Below are 13,749 nucleotides of genomic sequence, written 5' to 3'. Positions count from 1 at the left end.
AGTGTTGCTTCAGAAGGCTGGGCCTAATCAAAAAATGCTTGCATATGATTGAATAAGCCACTTGTCCGTCATCTATTGACGTGCTACTTCAACCACTCACATCGAAGCCAACCCGTGACGCTGATAACAGTCTCACAGTCGCTTCTACGCTATGTCACATCTATGAAACTCCCGCCCTGCGTCCTGATTGGCTGTACCATAAAATCGGTTGCAGAAATCACTCTCAATGGAAGAGGTCCCAGATGGATGTGAGTGAAGCTAGGCGGAGCTAAGCGGAACGACATTCATCTGGCTATTGTCAAGTTACCTTACCTATGCATGTCCTCAAGCTCTTAAAGGTCATCCCTGTATTGCTAGTGTGCTAGGGATTGTTCCCCAGGTATGTATTCCTTTTGAGGTCCGGTAGTGTCCACTTCACAGTAATTCTGTTTATTTGTTGTTCGTCATGGCAGACAGTTTTCTTTTCCTTTCTTTATTTAAAGAAACCAAAACTGGTACTGCAATCACTTTCAAATTACTGTAGAGTGGTGTATCCCCTCCCCCTCCCCCCTGACTCGAGGTTGCCAACATGGATGCCGAAACACTTCTGACTTTGTGATTACTAGATAGGTGGAGGGTGGCACATCAGGCCAAAACACAACATGACATGACAAAACACAACATCAACATCAGTTGAGGGCTGCAACTTCACTTTTTAAATGACAATATCCTGGCCGGACTACTGTTGTCAGTGATATAAGTATTTGAAATGAACATGATTTCTTAATGTCTAGTGATTTTATCAGAGCCATTTTATGATTAATTGAAATACATTTCTTACATACGATTCCTTTAATTCAGTGAATTAGCAGTATAGCATCAGTAGGTTATACGCTGTTGCTGTTGATTGAATTAGCAGTATAGCATCATAGGCTATACGCTGAATTAGCAGTATAGCATCAGTAGGCTATATGCTGAATTAGCAGTATCGCATCAGTAAGCTATACGCTGTTGAGTGAATTAGCAGTATAGCATCAGTAGGCTATACGCTGTTGAGTGAATTAGCAGTATAGCATCAGTAGGCTATATGCTGTTGAGTGAATTCGCAGTATAGCATCAGTAGGCTACAGTATACGCTGTTGAGTGATTTAGCAGTATAGCATTAGTAGGCTATACGCTGAATTAGCAGTATAGCATCAGTAGGCTATACGCTGTTGTCTGCTGAGTAGACCATGTTGATCTAGGAAATGATACTCTCAACATAAAACACACTGAAAAGTGACCATGGCACTTTGGAAACATTGATTTGTTCCCATTCTGTGATCATTTTTAAACTCTGTACAGTCTGGCTGTGAGCGATCCAAGCATAGCCTATACTTAAGTAAATAGTTATCAGCCTTAGAGCAGTAGCCTACAGTTACTGTGCAGTTAGTGATAACTGGAAAAAGTACCCAACATTTCCAGTTCGATTGGCTTACTATTTGTGTTCCTGTCATCATTGCTTAGTTAGAAACAAGTCCTTTGCTTCTCGGGACACCATTCCACATATCTCTGTGCTTATTGTATATCTCAGTCGCCTCTTGGCATTCTAGCTCGGACTGAGAGCTGTGTGTCTGAAGTAAACCGGGCCGCCAGGCGCCTTTTGAGTGACCTGCCGTGGGGCTGCGGAGTGCTCCCCTGTTTTTCATCTCTGTCGTGGTGTGATGATGCGTTGTTGAGCGCAGTAGCAGAGCAAGCGGTGCCTGGGCATTGTGCTGCGGAGATGAAAGCAGTGAGCTTTATCTCTGCGGGATCTGAGCGCCTGGCGCGTGTGTGGTGCCGAGGGCCAGTCAGCAGTATGCCCGCACCGCTCCGCACCGCTCCTCTCCGCACTGCACCGACACCCACCAGCCTGCTGCCGCCGCCCCTCACCGCTGTTGTTGCCGTCTCTCCGAGCCCGCACCGCACCGCGCCGCGCCGCGCCGCGCTCTCATTTACTTATTTATCTGTATTTCTGGCAGCCTCCCGTGCTCTCCTTATCTCTCCCATTAAAATTAATCCTTATCTAAAAATATCCACCCCTGGGCAGAAGGGCCTCCATCCTGGATCGCCATCCTGCAAAATGAGCGGGAGAACAGAGGGGAGGGGGGGCAAGCAGAAAATACACAAACACAAACTTCCTCTGCACAGAGACCAGACAGTTTCTTCATTTTCTCTTAGAGGTGAGAGGGAGTGTTGACTATGTTTACATTGATTTATTTAGCAAACGCTTTTATCCAAAGCGACTAATGTCAATTGTATTACAAGGGCCATTGTCCTCGGACCAACTCGGGGTTAAGGCAAAGTCCTTTTAGGCAAGTCCCTGCACTCGGCGGCCGTATTGCAATGCTTTTTGGGCACTTATCGAGCATGTATTTCGGTTAGAACTGCGTGTGTGCAATGCTTCAAGAATCACGACACACTAACCTCGCTCCAGCTACAAGATCACAACACATCATCGGCACGATGTAGATAGATAGATAGATAGATAGATACGTTATTGATCCCCAAGGGGAAATTCAAAGGTCTCAGTAGCATACAGACATCACACACAACATGCACTTACAGCAGAAATGGTAAATATAAGTATAAACATATAACAGAACTCCACTGTACAATAGAGACAGTAGAAGATAAGAAAAACTAAATACTAAATATACTATATAAATTAAATAAAAAAATCCACAGTGTGCTTGAGGAGACGCTTGCAGTGACGGGGCCGGGACTGGCCTGTAGTTCTGTGTGCATGGTAAGGTGCTCAAGAGAGTGAGTGTCATGGTGAAGGTGCAAAAAGTAGTCCAACAGTGCAAGAATAAGGTCTAGAGACCAGCATAAATAATATGGACAAATAATAGAGTAAAGTATAATGTAGACAGGGTAATATAAAAAAAACTGTCAGTGCAAGAATAGGTTGAGGTAATAGGGTGACTCACCTTCCTCCACCCAAATCTGTGCACGTAAAACATTCTGGAAGTGTGTAGATTTGTGTTATTACTTGGAGGTATGAAGGGCATTTGCATTTGCATCCAGTATCTACCAAGGGGTTCCCACGGGTCATGGAATTTCTGGAATATCATGGAATTTTTAAGTCTATTCCAGACATGGAAAGTAAGGGAACTTTGTAATTTTTGGGGCAAAGTCAGCGAATATCAGGGAATTTTGTTGTGGTAGTTTAAAATTTATTTGCCAATATACATTAATGCAAATATATTTCCATGAGGCATTGGTGTTAATCAGGTTATTAGCTTTTTTTATTACTGCTTGCTTGAATCGTTGAGGCTAGCCCTATTTTGTTTTTTCAGTGGCAATTTATTTATTTCTCACTCTAAAAAAGATTCTCTAACGATATGCGACAGCTCTGAAATATTTGCTAGGTGAAATATGTTTGATGTACCATGTGTTCATTATTTTTTTATTTTTTTTTTTTGTCAGGGAAAGTCAAGGAAAAGTCATGACATTTTACATGTGACATAGAGTGGGAACCCTGCTCCCATCCCGGGGCGCCCCTGGCTCATACTGGACAGGCTGCTTCCACACGTATGTGGCTGGGCAGTCAGAGGAGAAGAGAGGAGACAAGAGAGGGGGAACAGGAGGAGAGGGGGCAAGACGGACGACTGATCCTCAGGCCTCCTACTCTTCTCGGTGGCGGCGACGGTGGCGGTGCAGAACTGTGCGACAGGCACCGCGCAAACAAGCCGCCGAGAGAAGCACCGGAACGATGAGGAATAAACACATGGGCCAGCTCGCGCTCTCTCTCTCTATCTCTCTTTCTCTCGCTCTCTCTCTCCAGCACTGCCCACACACACACACACACACACGCACACACTCTTCCCACACCTCCCGGAGCCCCTCTCCTGGCTCCGAGCTGTGGAATTGCCTGAGCGCTGGGGTGTGCGAGGCTGTGCAGATTGCCTGCGGGCCCGTGGATGAATAGCAATACAAAGAATAACAAATGGAGGGAATGCAATCATGATGGCCCACGAAGCCTTCCGGTTGGGTAATGACTGTCCCTGTGTGTGTCTGCGGGCCAGTGATTATGCCTGGTGAGAAGCCTCGGCCGGCCTGATTACCTGTCAGCATGTACTGGGACCCTGACAGGCTCCCTGTGCTCCACTGTGACACAAACACACACGCACGGAGTCTAAGCACCAGTGGTGAAGACCTATGATATCAGTGAGTGTGTGTGTGTGTGTGTGTGTGTGTTTTTCTTGTGCTTCACCTCCCTGCTGGTTTAGTTTCCTGCAGTGGTCTCGGTTGGTTGTGCCTTTTTGGGTGATGTGATGTCGACAGAGACAGGTTAAAGGCAGAGAGTTTTTTTTTGTCTCCATTTTCCCCCACATTTTTCGAGCTAAATGACACCTGCTAGGAGGAGAGGGTACAGATTGCATGTGGATAGCATGCATTACTATCTCGGCAGTGCCACTCACTTCCAATTGTCTATCCATAATGCAGGAGAAATTTGACACTATCAGATAAAAGCAGTTTTTTTTCTCAGACTGCACTTGGGCCTCCAGAACCTTCCTTTACTCCAAAGCCAGCTGTGTCTTCAATGCTTGTCATTCATAATGTACCACAAAAACATCAGACCATGACAGAAAATTTACCAGAGGAGTGTTTTTGATTTCGGCTCGGAAAAAGCAATCACACATTAATTTAAAACACACACTAACACGGCTGTATTTTCAAACTGGCTTTCCCCCCACCGAAATTCAACCTTACTCCTTATTATATTATGCGCAAATAGAAATTGCGGTTTCATTTCATTCAGGGCTCATTTTAATTGCTGGCTGGAACTTCACCTCTGAGCGTGCAGTGCACCCCGTACACTCCTGTGTTCATGAAGAGTCGGAGTTGCCCCCCCCCCCCCCCACACACTCCTGTGTTCATGAAGAGTCGGAGGTGCCCCAGTTGCCCCCCCCGCCACACTCCTGTGTTCATGAAGAGTCGGAGGTGCCCCAGTTGCCCCCCCCTCTTTTCTCTTTCATTGCTTTGGAGAACGCTGTTGCTGAATCATATTCATATATAAGGTGCATTTTTCACCCCTTTTCTGATGAACACACACACACAGGCAAAACGCTTTACAGCAGTGATCTTTAATGGCTTTGCATTCGTATGGTAGCCTATAAATAGTTTATTTTTAAATTATTTTTAATTTTGTTACATTTTTTCCTTCCTTCTGTTTTTCGTGTTTTTTTTTCTTTTTCTTCCGTTGGTGGCGCTGGCCCCGAAAGGCGTTGGGTGACCGGATCATCAGGGAGCGGCGTGAGGACTGCTGCTGGCTGTCGTCATGGTGACAGGGGACACTGCCAGAGTCCGTGCCGCAGGAGCCCAGCGAGGACCTTTAAAAGTCAGGCCCTTCCTTCTTCAGACTCTTGTAGTCAGTGGTGACAGCCACCAACTGAGAGGGGGCGAAGAGAATACATTTAAATATGCTTTGCTTAAATTAACTTCATCTGTGTGTGTGTGTGTGTGTATATATGTGTGCGTACCTGTGTGTGTGTGTGTGTGTGTGTGTGTGCACATCCAGGAAAGCAAACACAAAGACACACAACCCACTGTTTTGCTACCCCAAAAAGCAGTGTCTTGCAGACACACAAACACACGCACACTCATGCGCATACATGATGCCACAAACACACACACACACACACACACACTAGTTTTGTGAGCGACGTGTGGAGATGGCCAGTAGTGTCTGCTGCTGAAGCTGATCAGCGGTGTGTGTTTGCATATGTTTACAGACGGCAGTGGCGTCCCCTGCCGTGACAGAAGACACGCTCTCCGTCTGCGCTGATTATTTTCCTCCTCCATATTCTACCTTGATTGGTTTGGCACACACACACACACACACACACAGCAGCACTACCTCCCTCTCTCTCACTCCCTTTCCACATCTTCATTATTATTATTGTTGAGACTGCTGTGGAATTCCGATGCGTGACCTTTGCCTGCTGTTGAGAATTAAACATGCCGTGTTGTGACCTTTTGTCGGCCGTGACTTTTGTTACGCAGGCACAGGCCTCCGTCTGCCACCCGGCCCAGCTCCGCCTGGCAGCCGGCCCAGCTCTCCCTGTGAGCGGAATGGACCCGTGGCGTGGCGTGGCGTGGAGCGGAGCGGTACGGAGTGGCGGGTGGCACAGCGCGGTGTGAGGAGAAGGGTGGCGCTTTACCGCAGCTCATCATCATCTCTGCTTCTCTCTCTCCCTCTCTCTTTCTCTCTCTCTCCCTCCCTCCTTCCTTATTCCGTTAGTCTCCGTTTGTTAATATTTTCATCAGCTGTCAGAAGGTGTGTTGCTCTTCATCGGAGCCCCTCGTCTCCCTGAAAACAGCCGCCAGCCAGAACAAAATGTTCGTCTGCCGAATGATGAATTATTCTGTCAAACGGACATGCCTGGAAATACTTACCAACAGAGGCAATTTGAGAGACCACACACACACACAGCTTGATTTCAGTGAGTTAATAAAGATGCACTTTAGTGTGTGTGTGTGTGTGTGTGTGTACGTGAGTGAGTGAGTTAGTGTATGTGAGTGTGTGTGTGTGTGTACGTGAGTGAGTGTGTGTGTATGTGAGTGAGGAGAGGGTGAATCAAGACTGCAGACCTGTCAGCCTAGTGTCAGTCAGGTAGGAGCAGAGGTAAGCCCAGGTCTGACACGCAGCTCACCTTGTACTGATAGGTTGGGTCGAGCTTGTTCCAGGGCTCTGGGTTGCTCGTCTTGTTCCAACTGCTCGTGAGCATGTGGGGAGGCAGGGAGAGGAAGAGGAGAGAGGGGTGGAGGAAGAGGAGAGAGGGGTGGAGGAAGAGGAGAGAGGGGTGGTGGAGGAAGAGGAGAGAGGGGTGGAGGAAGAGGAGAGAGGGGTAGAGGAAGAGGAGAGAGGGGTGGTAGAAGAGTGGTTATAGAAGCAGATGACACTTCTTTTTAAAACTGTTCACCTTAAATGGACTTATCAGAACAGCAACAGAAAAGTAAGAATGTCATTGCAGGAACTGCATGACATTAAAGTCTTTTGACTCCTTGAATCCTTCTTTTAGTTGGCACCCTGTAATGCATGAAATGGAATGGGTTCTCGTGGAGGGGTTGAGATCTACAGGTCATGCAGCACCATGACACAAATATAAACACAAGCAGGCAACGGCTCGACCTAAGGCCTCCTATGACTCCAAACCCACGCCAGCACAGGAGTTTGAACCTACATTACAGTACCATCATATACAAGCCTAGTTTTTCATCCCAAACGTCTTGGCATGCAAATGATGATACTCAGTCATTCATTGGCCAAACAAATTCTCACCCTCATTCCCTTGATTTGATTTTCAAGTATTCATTAGCTAAGATGCTTTATTATGAGTGTGGTGTGGGGTTGGGGTGGGGGTGGGGGTGGGGGTGGGGCAGTTTAGCGTGGCGCTTACGTGACGTGCGGTCCCTTGGCCAGGCGGACGAGATAGAGGCTGGCTCCGCCCATGCCAAGTATGAGGAAGCAGAACTGGGGTATGAGCTGGAGACGGAACATATACATTAGAACCGTCTGTGTGCAGTCAGTAGAACATATACATTAGAACAGTCTTTGTGCAGTCAGTGCAACATATACATTAGAACCATCTGTGTGCAGTCAGTAGAACATATACATTAGAACCATCTGTGTGCAGTCAGTAGAACATATACATTAGAACCATCTGTGTGCAGTCAGTAGAACATATACATTAGAACCGTCTGTGTGCAGTCAGTGCAACATATACATTAGAACCGTCTGTGTGCAGTCAGTGCAACATATACATTAGAACCGTCTGTGTGCAGTCAGTGGAACATATACATTAGAACATTAGAACCGTCTGTGTGCAGTCAGTGGACGATATGATGCATAGCCGCCGCCTGCATGCATCCATGTGGTCAGCTTTCTATTCGGCTGGGGATCTGTGTGATGCACATCTAAGCCAAGGTTGGCAAGCACAAAGGCTATATATGATATATATATTAATATGTGTGTGTATGTGTTTGTCAGTGTGTCTGTGCATATGCATAAACAAATACACACAGACGAAGGTTGTTATTCTTCCCCCTCTCGCTGCTGTTTAATATGTATGAGGCGCAGGCTCGGTAAGGCAGTTCGCTGTCAGGCAGGGTTGAGCGGGCAAGGACACCGTAGAAGAGAGAGATCTCAGGCTGTGTGTGCGTGCCATCCTCATATACCCACATCCCACCACACACACACACACACACACACACGCAGCGCCCAGACACACTTTCCCTTGCCCCCCCCCCTCACACCTCTCACACCCCCAGCCTGTCATGCTGTGTGACAGGATCAGAGGCTCACTTCCGGGGAAGGTTGTGGTGGAAGGGAAGCATGACAGGGATTAGAATAGAAATGCACATTAAGAAAGAAAATGTGACGCGTCGATTCAAGCACACACACACACACACACACACACACACAGACACACAGACACATTAAAAAGGAAAGCCAGACTGATTTTTTTGTGGCTGTGTAACAAAAGAAAGAAATGAATAGATATGACATGGCAGACCGATAGACACTAACGCTGTCCTCTCTCTGTTCTGTTTCTAAAATCTTATATATTTGGCATCACAGAGGTTAAATCTGCAGAATCTGATTAAACAAAGTTTTCATTTCGATGGAAAAAATTAAACAAATAGGGTGCAATGTGTGACTCCCATGAAAAAGAGATTTCAACACCCTTAATGAAACAGTGAATTATAGGGTGACTATATACTGCATGTGTCAGAGCACCTGCCAGGGGGTGGCAGCACTCTCTCCGGCCAGCGGCAGCCTGCACTGAAGCTTTAGAGGTCTTACTTAGCCACCGTCATACATTATCCAACATGGCAATCAATCGTTGCATAAGTGGCATTGTGAAGGCCCATTCACATTCAGTTTTTTAAAAATAAATAAATAAAGTACTAAGGTATAAATCAAACACGAGTTCCGTTCGGCATTACCAGGTAATTACACTCAGCAAACAGCACATCTGCAAAGAAAGTTATGTGGGCAATTAAGGGCTCCTTTTTATATTAAAAAAAAAAGTGTTTCCCACCTGAGCTTAGATGTGCGAAAGCAATCTACAGTTTATCTTCCCAGAACGCTTTTCACCTAATCAACAAACACCTGTGAACATCTGTGTGTGAGTTTATTAACTTCAGTTTAATGACAGAAAGTTATGGAATGCTGAGTCTAGAAATATTTGGTTTGCCAGTGACCTGACTCAGGGCCATTCTGATGACCAACACATACAGTAAAGGCCCTTTAAGATGGACAGACATTGGAAATGATCTGTACAAATGCAGTGATGCATCACACTGGATATTTGCTCTGCAGTTCTCTATGTGTATTGCATCCATCAAATATCCATTAAATATCTAAGTAAGTGATCCCGCGCTGAAAAATACATTTGGTTTATTAAGCTGTGTCCAGGAAACTGTCCAGATATCAATGTTCCACAAGTTCTTAGTTGTCGGAACAGCCAACAAGGTCACTGTTGACTTCATAAGTTCCATCTAGCTAACTCTGGGCTTCAAGGGCAGCAAAACTCTCCCACTTCAAGTTCTTGATAGCCTAATACTGTTGCACTGATTTGTGGTTGGTGCCTAGCCAAGCCAAGTTTGCCACAGGAAACTGGGTCATCTGCAGATTGATTCTCTGAAGCCTAATGTGCCGATTGTTTTCTGTACAACACAAGGACGTGCTGGCATTTAGTACATACTCTCGGACCTAGCAAATACAGGCAAAAATATATTTTAGAATAGAAAATGAACACATAAAATATATGAAATAGAAATGCTAATTCATTGCTAAATGCTAATTTGGATGCAAAATGACCAGACTATCTCTGCATGCTGTGAGCCATGATTTAGATGAACACACTTCATACCTCTGTGCTCTAATCTGAGTAATGATGACTCATAATCCATTTGATTAACATCCATGCCACTTAGCCACATGCCAACACGAGACTCTGTACACTGGATATTTAAGTAGCTTGCTATATTCCTAATCATTCTTCATATAGATAACTACTGCCAACTGTCCAGCAATATACATTTTTCAGCTTTCATGATTTCTGTTCCACCTTTGAGAAATATGTCATGCTCTGATTGCATAATGAATTATATGGGCAAAAATATTAGGTGGAAGTCATAAAGCTCAGAAAAATGACAACCAAGTATGTTTTTTATAACAAATCATACAAAGATAACTTACCCCAGGGTGCTTCTTTGCATGCTGAAACATTGTTCGAAGCATGATGATGTCCCCAAAACGACGACACCGAAGAATCTAAATTCCACAAGAAGGACTTCTTTGACCAAAACAAAGCTGCTGAGTATCTGCCGCTGATACTGACTCTGAGTGACCGAGTGACTGACGAATGACGGACGGGTCTGCTGATGATGGACAGCGAGCGGGTGGATGGGGTGACTCCGGGCGAGTTGCCCTCCTCTGTGGGGGCAGTGGCGAGCCCTGTGTCTGGGCTTTGTTGTGACGCTTCCGTGGGTCTGGAAGGGGGGCAGTGGGTTTGGGAGGGAGGATTATGTAATCCCCTTAATCACATCTGGCCTCACATGAGGCCTTACGTAAACATTGTATTCATCTGTTGCAACATAAGAAGAAAACAAGATTTTGTTTCTATTTATTTTATTTGCATAAGGTGACTAGGTTGTATTTGTGCTAGCTGCATGTCCAGTGTTACAGTGCCTATGAAAAGTCTTCAGCCCCATGCTAAAGTTCACCAAAAATTCAACACACCTAGAGATTGGGATGGATTTATTTCAGTTAGCCTAATAGCTGGTTTGATTTGCATTGAGAGATGATCTTATGGAAAGTACCCCATGCCAATCGTGAGATATGGTAAAGGATATGTGATGATGTGGGGTTATTTTAATTTCAAAGGCCAAGGGAACTTTATCAGGATGTATAGTACCCTGGATCCATGAAATAACTGGCCTTTAAACATAAGAACCTGCCTGCCTCTATGGGAATTCAACATAGTTTTAACATATAGGGGTATGAATACTTATGCACCCTGTATTTTAATGAAGAGCATTTATTTATTTACGATACATTATTCATTCACAAAGAAAATTGGTGTCCTAAAAGTTTGGATTTTTCCTCATTTGTTTAATTAAAGCATTAAGATCCATTTCTAAAAGATGATTATTCCTCTTTTTAGTCAACTTTAGCATGGGGTTGAAGACTTTTTATAGGCACTGTATGTTGCATTAACGTTCGTAGGAATGGCAAAGTTAATGTAAATCCCTAACTGTAGAGCCTATGAAACATACATGCTCTACTATTGAACATATTTAAAAGAGACTGTGAACCATATTTAGTCGTTGCTTTTCACACTTTTTTGATTCAGATTCATCTCTCCGACTTCTGCTGTGCTGGGATGCTTCTGCTGAAAGTCCAGGCCTCCCTGGGGCATTGACCTATTGTGCTGAGCATAATTACAGGAATTGATTGTCAAGTGGTGCTGTGATTGCACACATTAACCTCCCGCAATTTCCACCAAAACGCTGCGCTGGATGAAAACAGTTTGTACCGATCTGTGCTCCTCTGACAGTGGCGGTCACTGTTAATTTGACCTTGGGCTCGGCTCTCTGGTGTCTACTTGGCCCTCTGTTCTTACGGACCCTGGCTTGCTTTAGTTTGACTTATTGCTCACGATCTCACTGCCCAGAGGGAAATATTCGAAGATGGAGCTCAGGAGCCCTAGATGTGACTCATTATTAGTGCATTTAATTACAGACATTTCTTCATTTCTTCACAACGTCTTAAGGAGCAACAGTGTGAGAGAAAATTAGATGAGGAACTTCTGCGAAAAAACATCTATCTTAACTGACAAACCATAGTTAAAGGTTAACTTACTGTAGTTAATCCTAACAGTGTTCTTGTTGTGGGTTAGTTACATGTGTAATTGTGCATGTACTTTGTGTAATTGTGAAAATCTGTGGCCCATACCAAAGTTGGGGCCAAACACCAAACCTGTTTTGAGAACGAGAAAAGAGGTGGTATTGAGCTGTCTAAGCATTTAGTAAAAACGTATGTAGGATTTTTTGACCCTTTTGAGATATCTCCTTTGACGTCTGAGAAGAGTTTTGGCTATTACTGAAATTTGGCTATTACTGAAAGCAGAACTCCCATGTTTATGTGATCTCATTGTTGTCTAGGAGAAACTCCAGAGATCTCTTTTAGATTTTATTTTCTGATTTAGATTCTTATTCAGGAGATCTCTTTTTAGATTTGGACTGTCAGAGGTCAGAGATGGACATTGTGTTGCACATTGCCCTGACAGTGGTGGTGGGTTATTCATAAAATTTGGTTTCTTTGTTTAATGAAAATGCTGAAGGTTTATGGTGCGGCAGAAAGAGGTGTTCAACGCAGGGAACTGTAAAATGAGAGGCTCAAAAATGAGAAAAAAGGGCACTACCGTCCTCTCTCATCTTCTGCAATTGTTCTCCCAGAACACTCTGCCCCGCCATTCATGGCAAGAGTCAAGAGCCATGATATAATATTATTATCCAAATTTAGCTTGTTTTCACATTGTGCTCGAGTTGTCAGCAACCAGTGGCTTTAATGAGATTTCTTCTTCTAAGAATGGTTCTCCGCTGTGCCTTTTCCCCAGCGCCGCCAAATCCCTGCGGTAACAGATGGGGTCATGACACGCGCTGTGCTCAGAGACGCATTACCCCCAGCCGTAGCCTACACGCGGCCGCGCTTCCATAAATTTTCGAGCAGGCAGGTATTAGCTTGGCAGTGGAGATGTGCGTCCTTGGGGTTTGCCGTGCATTGTGTGTGAGTACAGCTGCTTGATTCAATGATAGCCAGAAATTAAAACAACACTCTGACCCGAACCCGTGCCCCTGGCGTGTATCACCACTAATAATGTATGGCCTGTTCTATTGTGCCGGTTCTGTGGAGCCCATGCTATTGTCTGGAAAGCTCTCTCTGACAGACTCGGTATAGCAGTCGCTAATACAAGAAATGATATCTGCTGCCAGGAAACTATTTTATTCATGTCGGCAGAGGGTGCAACTTTGACCATGTTAACGTTGTGTTGATGTGTAAAAGTCTGTGAACTGGGTTCGTTGTGTTGACTTGGATGTTAGCGATAGTTTAGCAGCCAATTAAGGTGAAATATTCAGGTGAGTCCCATAATAAGATGCTCAACGCTGCCATTAGAGTGTGACTGTTAGCCATTATAAAAACCTCTTCTTTTGCCACAGTAGTTGTTTTTGTTCTGTGGGCTAATGGTCCCGAGCACTCACTAGCAAGAGGCCTCCATACCCATTAAAACAAGCTGAGAACAACAACTCGGTTACAACAACAGGTATTTATTCAACTATCCAATTACCTCACCTTTTCTTATTTCCTTTTTCTTTCTTTCTTTCTTTCTTTCTTTCTTTCTTTCTTTCTTTCTCTTTCTTTGCTGTTAACACGGCCCTCTTCATCAAGTCTGATATTATGAGCCCTGAAGTCCTTGTAAACTCCTCTAGTCAGTAATAGTCTCTGCTCACAGGTGGGATGACAGCTGTTGGGCTGCAGCTCTTCACCTGTATGCGGATGAGGATGGGATATTCATCACTCTCTCTCTCTCTCTCTCTCTCTCTCTCTCTCTCTTCTCGCTCTGTCTACCTGTTTCTCTGGCTCAGTCTCTCTCTCTGTGAGTCTCTAATTGAGTCGGACCCATTCTCAGTACAGCAGAAGTATCAGCCACGGTGGGTAGGAGCTCCATGCCT

At 44.8% G+C, this 13,749-nt stretch overlaps 1 protein-coding gene across 1 annotated transcript; it reads right to left on the bottom strand.

Annotated features, from left to right (window-relative positions):
- Nucleotides 1-5,201: 5,201 nt before the first annotated feature.
- On the bottom strand, nucleotides 5,202-10,440 carry LOC121706825 (NADH dehydrogenase [ubiquinone] 1 alpha subcomplex subunit 4-like 2). The gene is made up of 4 exons (XM_042088876.1): nucleotides 10,214-10,440; nucleotides 7,407-7,492; nucleotides 6,660-6,720; nucleotides 5,202-5,395 (listed from the first exon to the last, which is right to left on the bottom strand). The coding sequence occupies exons 1-4, from the start codon at nucleotides 10,253-10,255 to the stop codon at nucleotides 5,339-5,341; spliced, it is 246 nt and encodes an 81-aa protein (XP_041944810.1). The 5' UTR covers nucleotides 10,256-10,440; the 3' UTR covers nucleotides 5,202-5,338.
- Nucleotides 10,441-13,749: the final 3,309 nt, after the last annotated feature.

The sequence above is a fragment of the Alosa sapidissima genome, chromosome 4 (genome assembly GCF_018492685.1).
Source record: "Alosa sapidissima isolate fAloSap1 chromosome 4, fAloSap1.pri, whole genome shotgun sequence".
In the NCBI taxonomy this organism is placed as follows: domain Eukaryota; kingdom Metazoa; phylum Chordata; class Actinopteri; order Clupeiformes; family Clupeidae; genus Alosa; species Alosa sapidissima.
The sequence above is the reverse complement of the archived record's forward strand: the minus strand, read 5'-3'. Positions and strand labels throughout refer to the sequence as shown.

Bases quoted from the DNA above. Each gene is read 5' to 3' on its own strand.
- LOC121706825 (XM_042088876.1), bottom strand. From the start codon at position 10,255: ATGCTTCGAACAATGTTTCAGCATGCAAAGAAGCACCCTGGG. The intron at 7,493-10,213 runs GTAAGTTATCTT...TTCCGTCTCCAG, and splicing joins ATGCAAAGAAGCACCCTGGG to CTCATACCCCAGTTCTGCTT. The intron at 5,396-6,659 runs GTGAGCTGCGTG...GCCCCCTCTCAG, and splicing joins ACCCAACCTATCAGTACAAG to TTGGTGGCTGTCACCACTGA.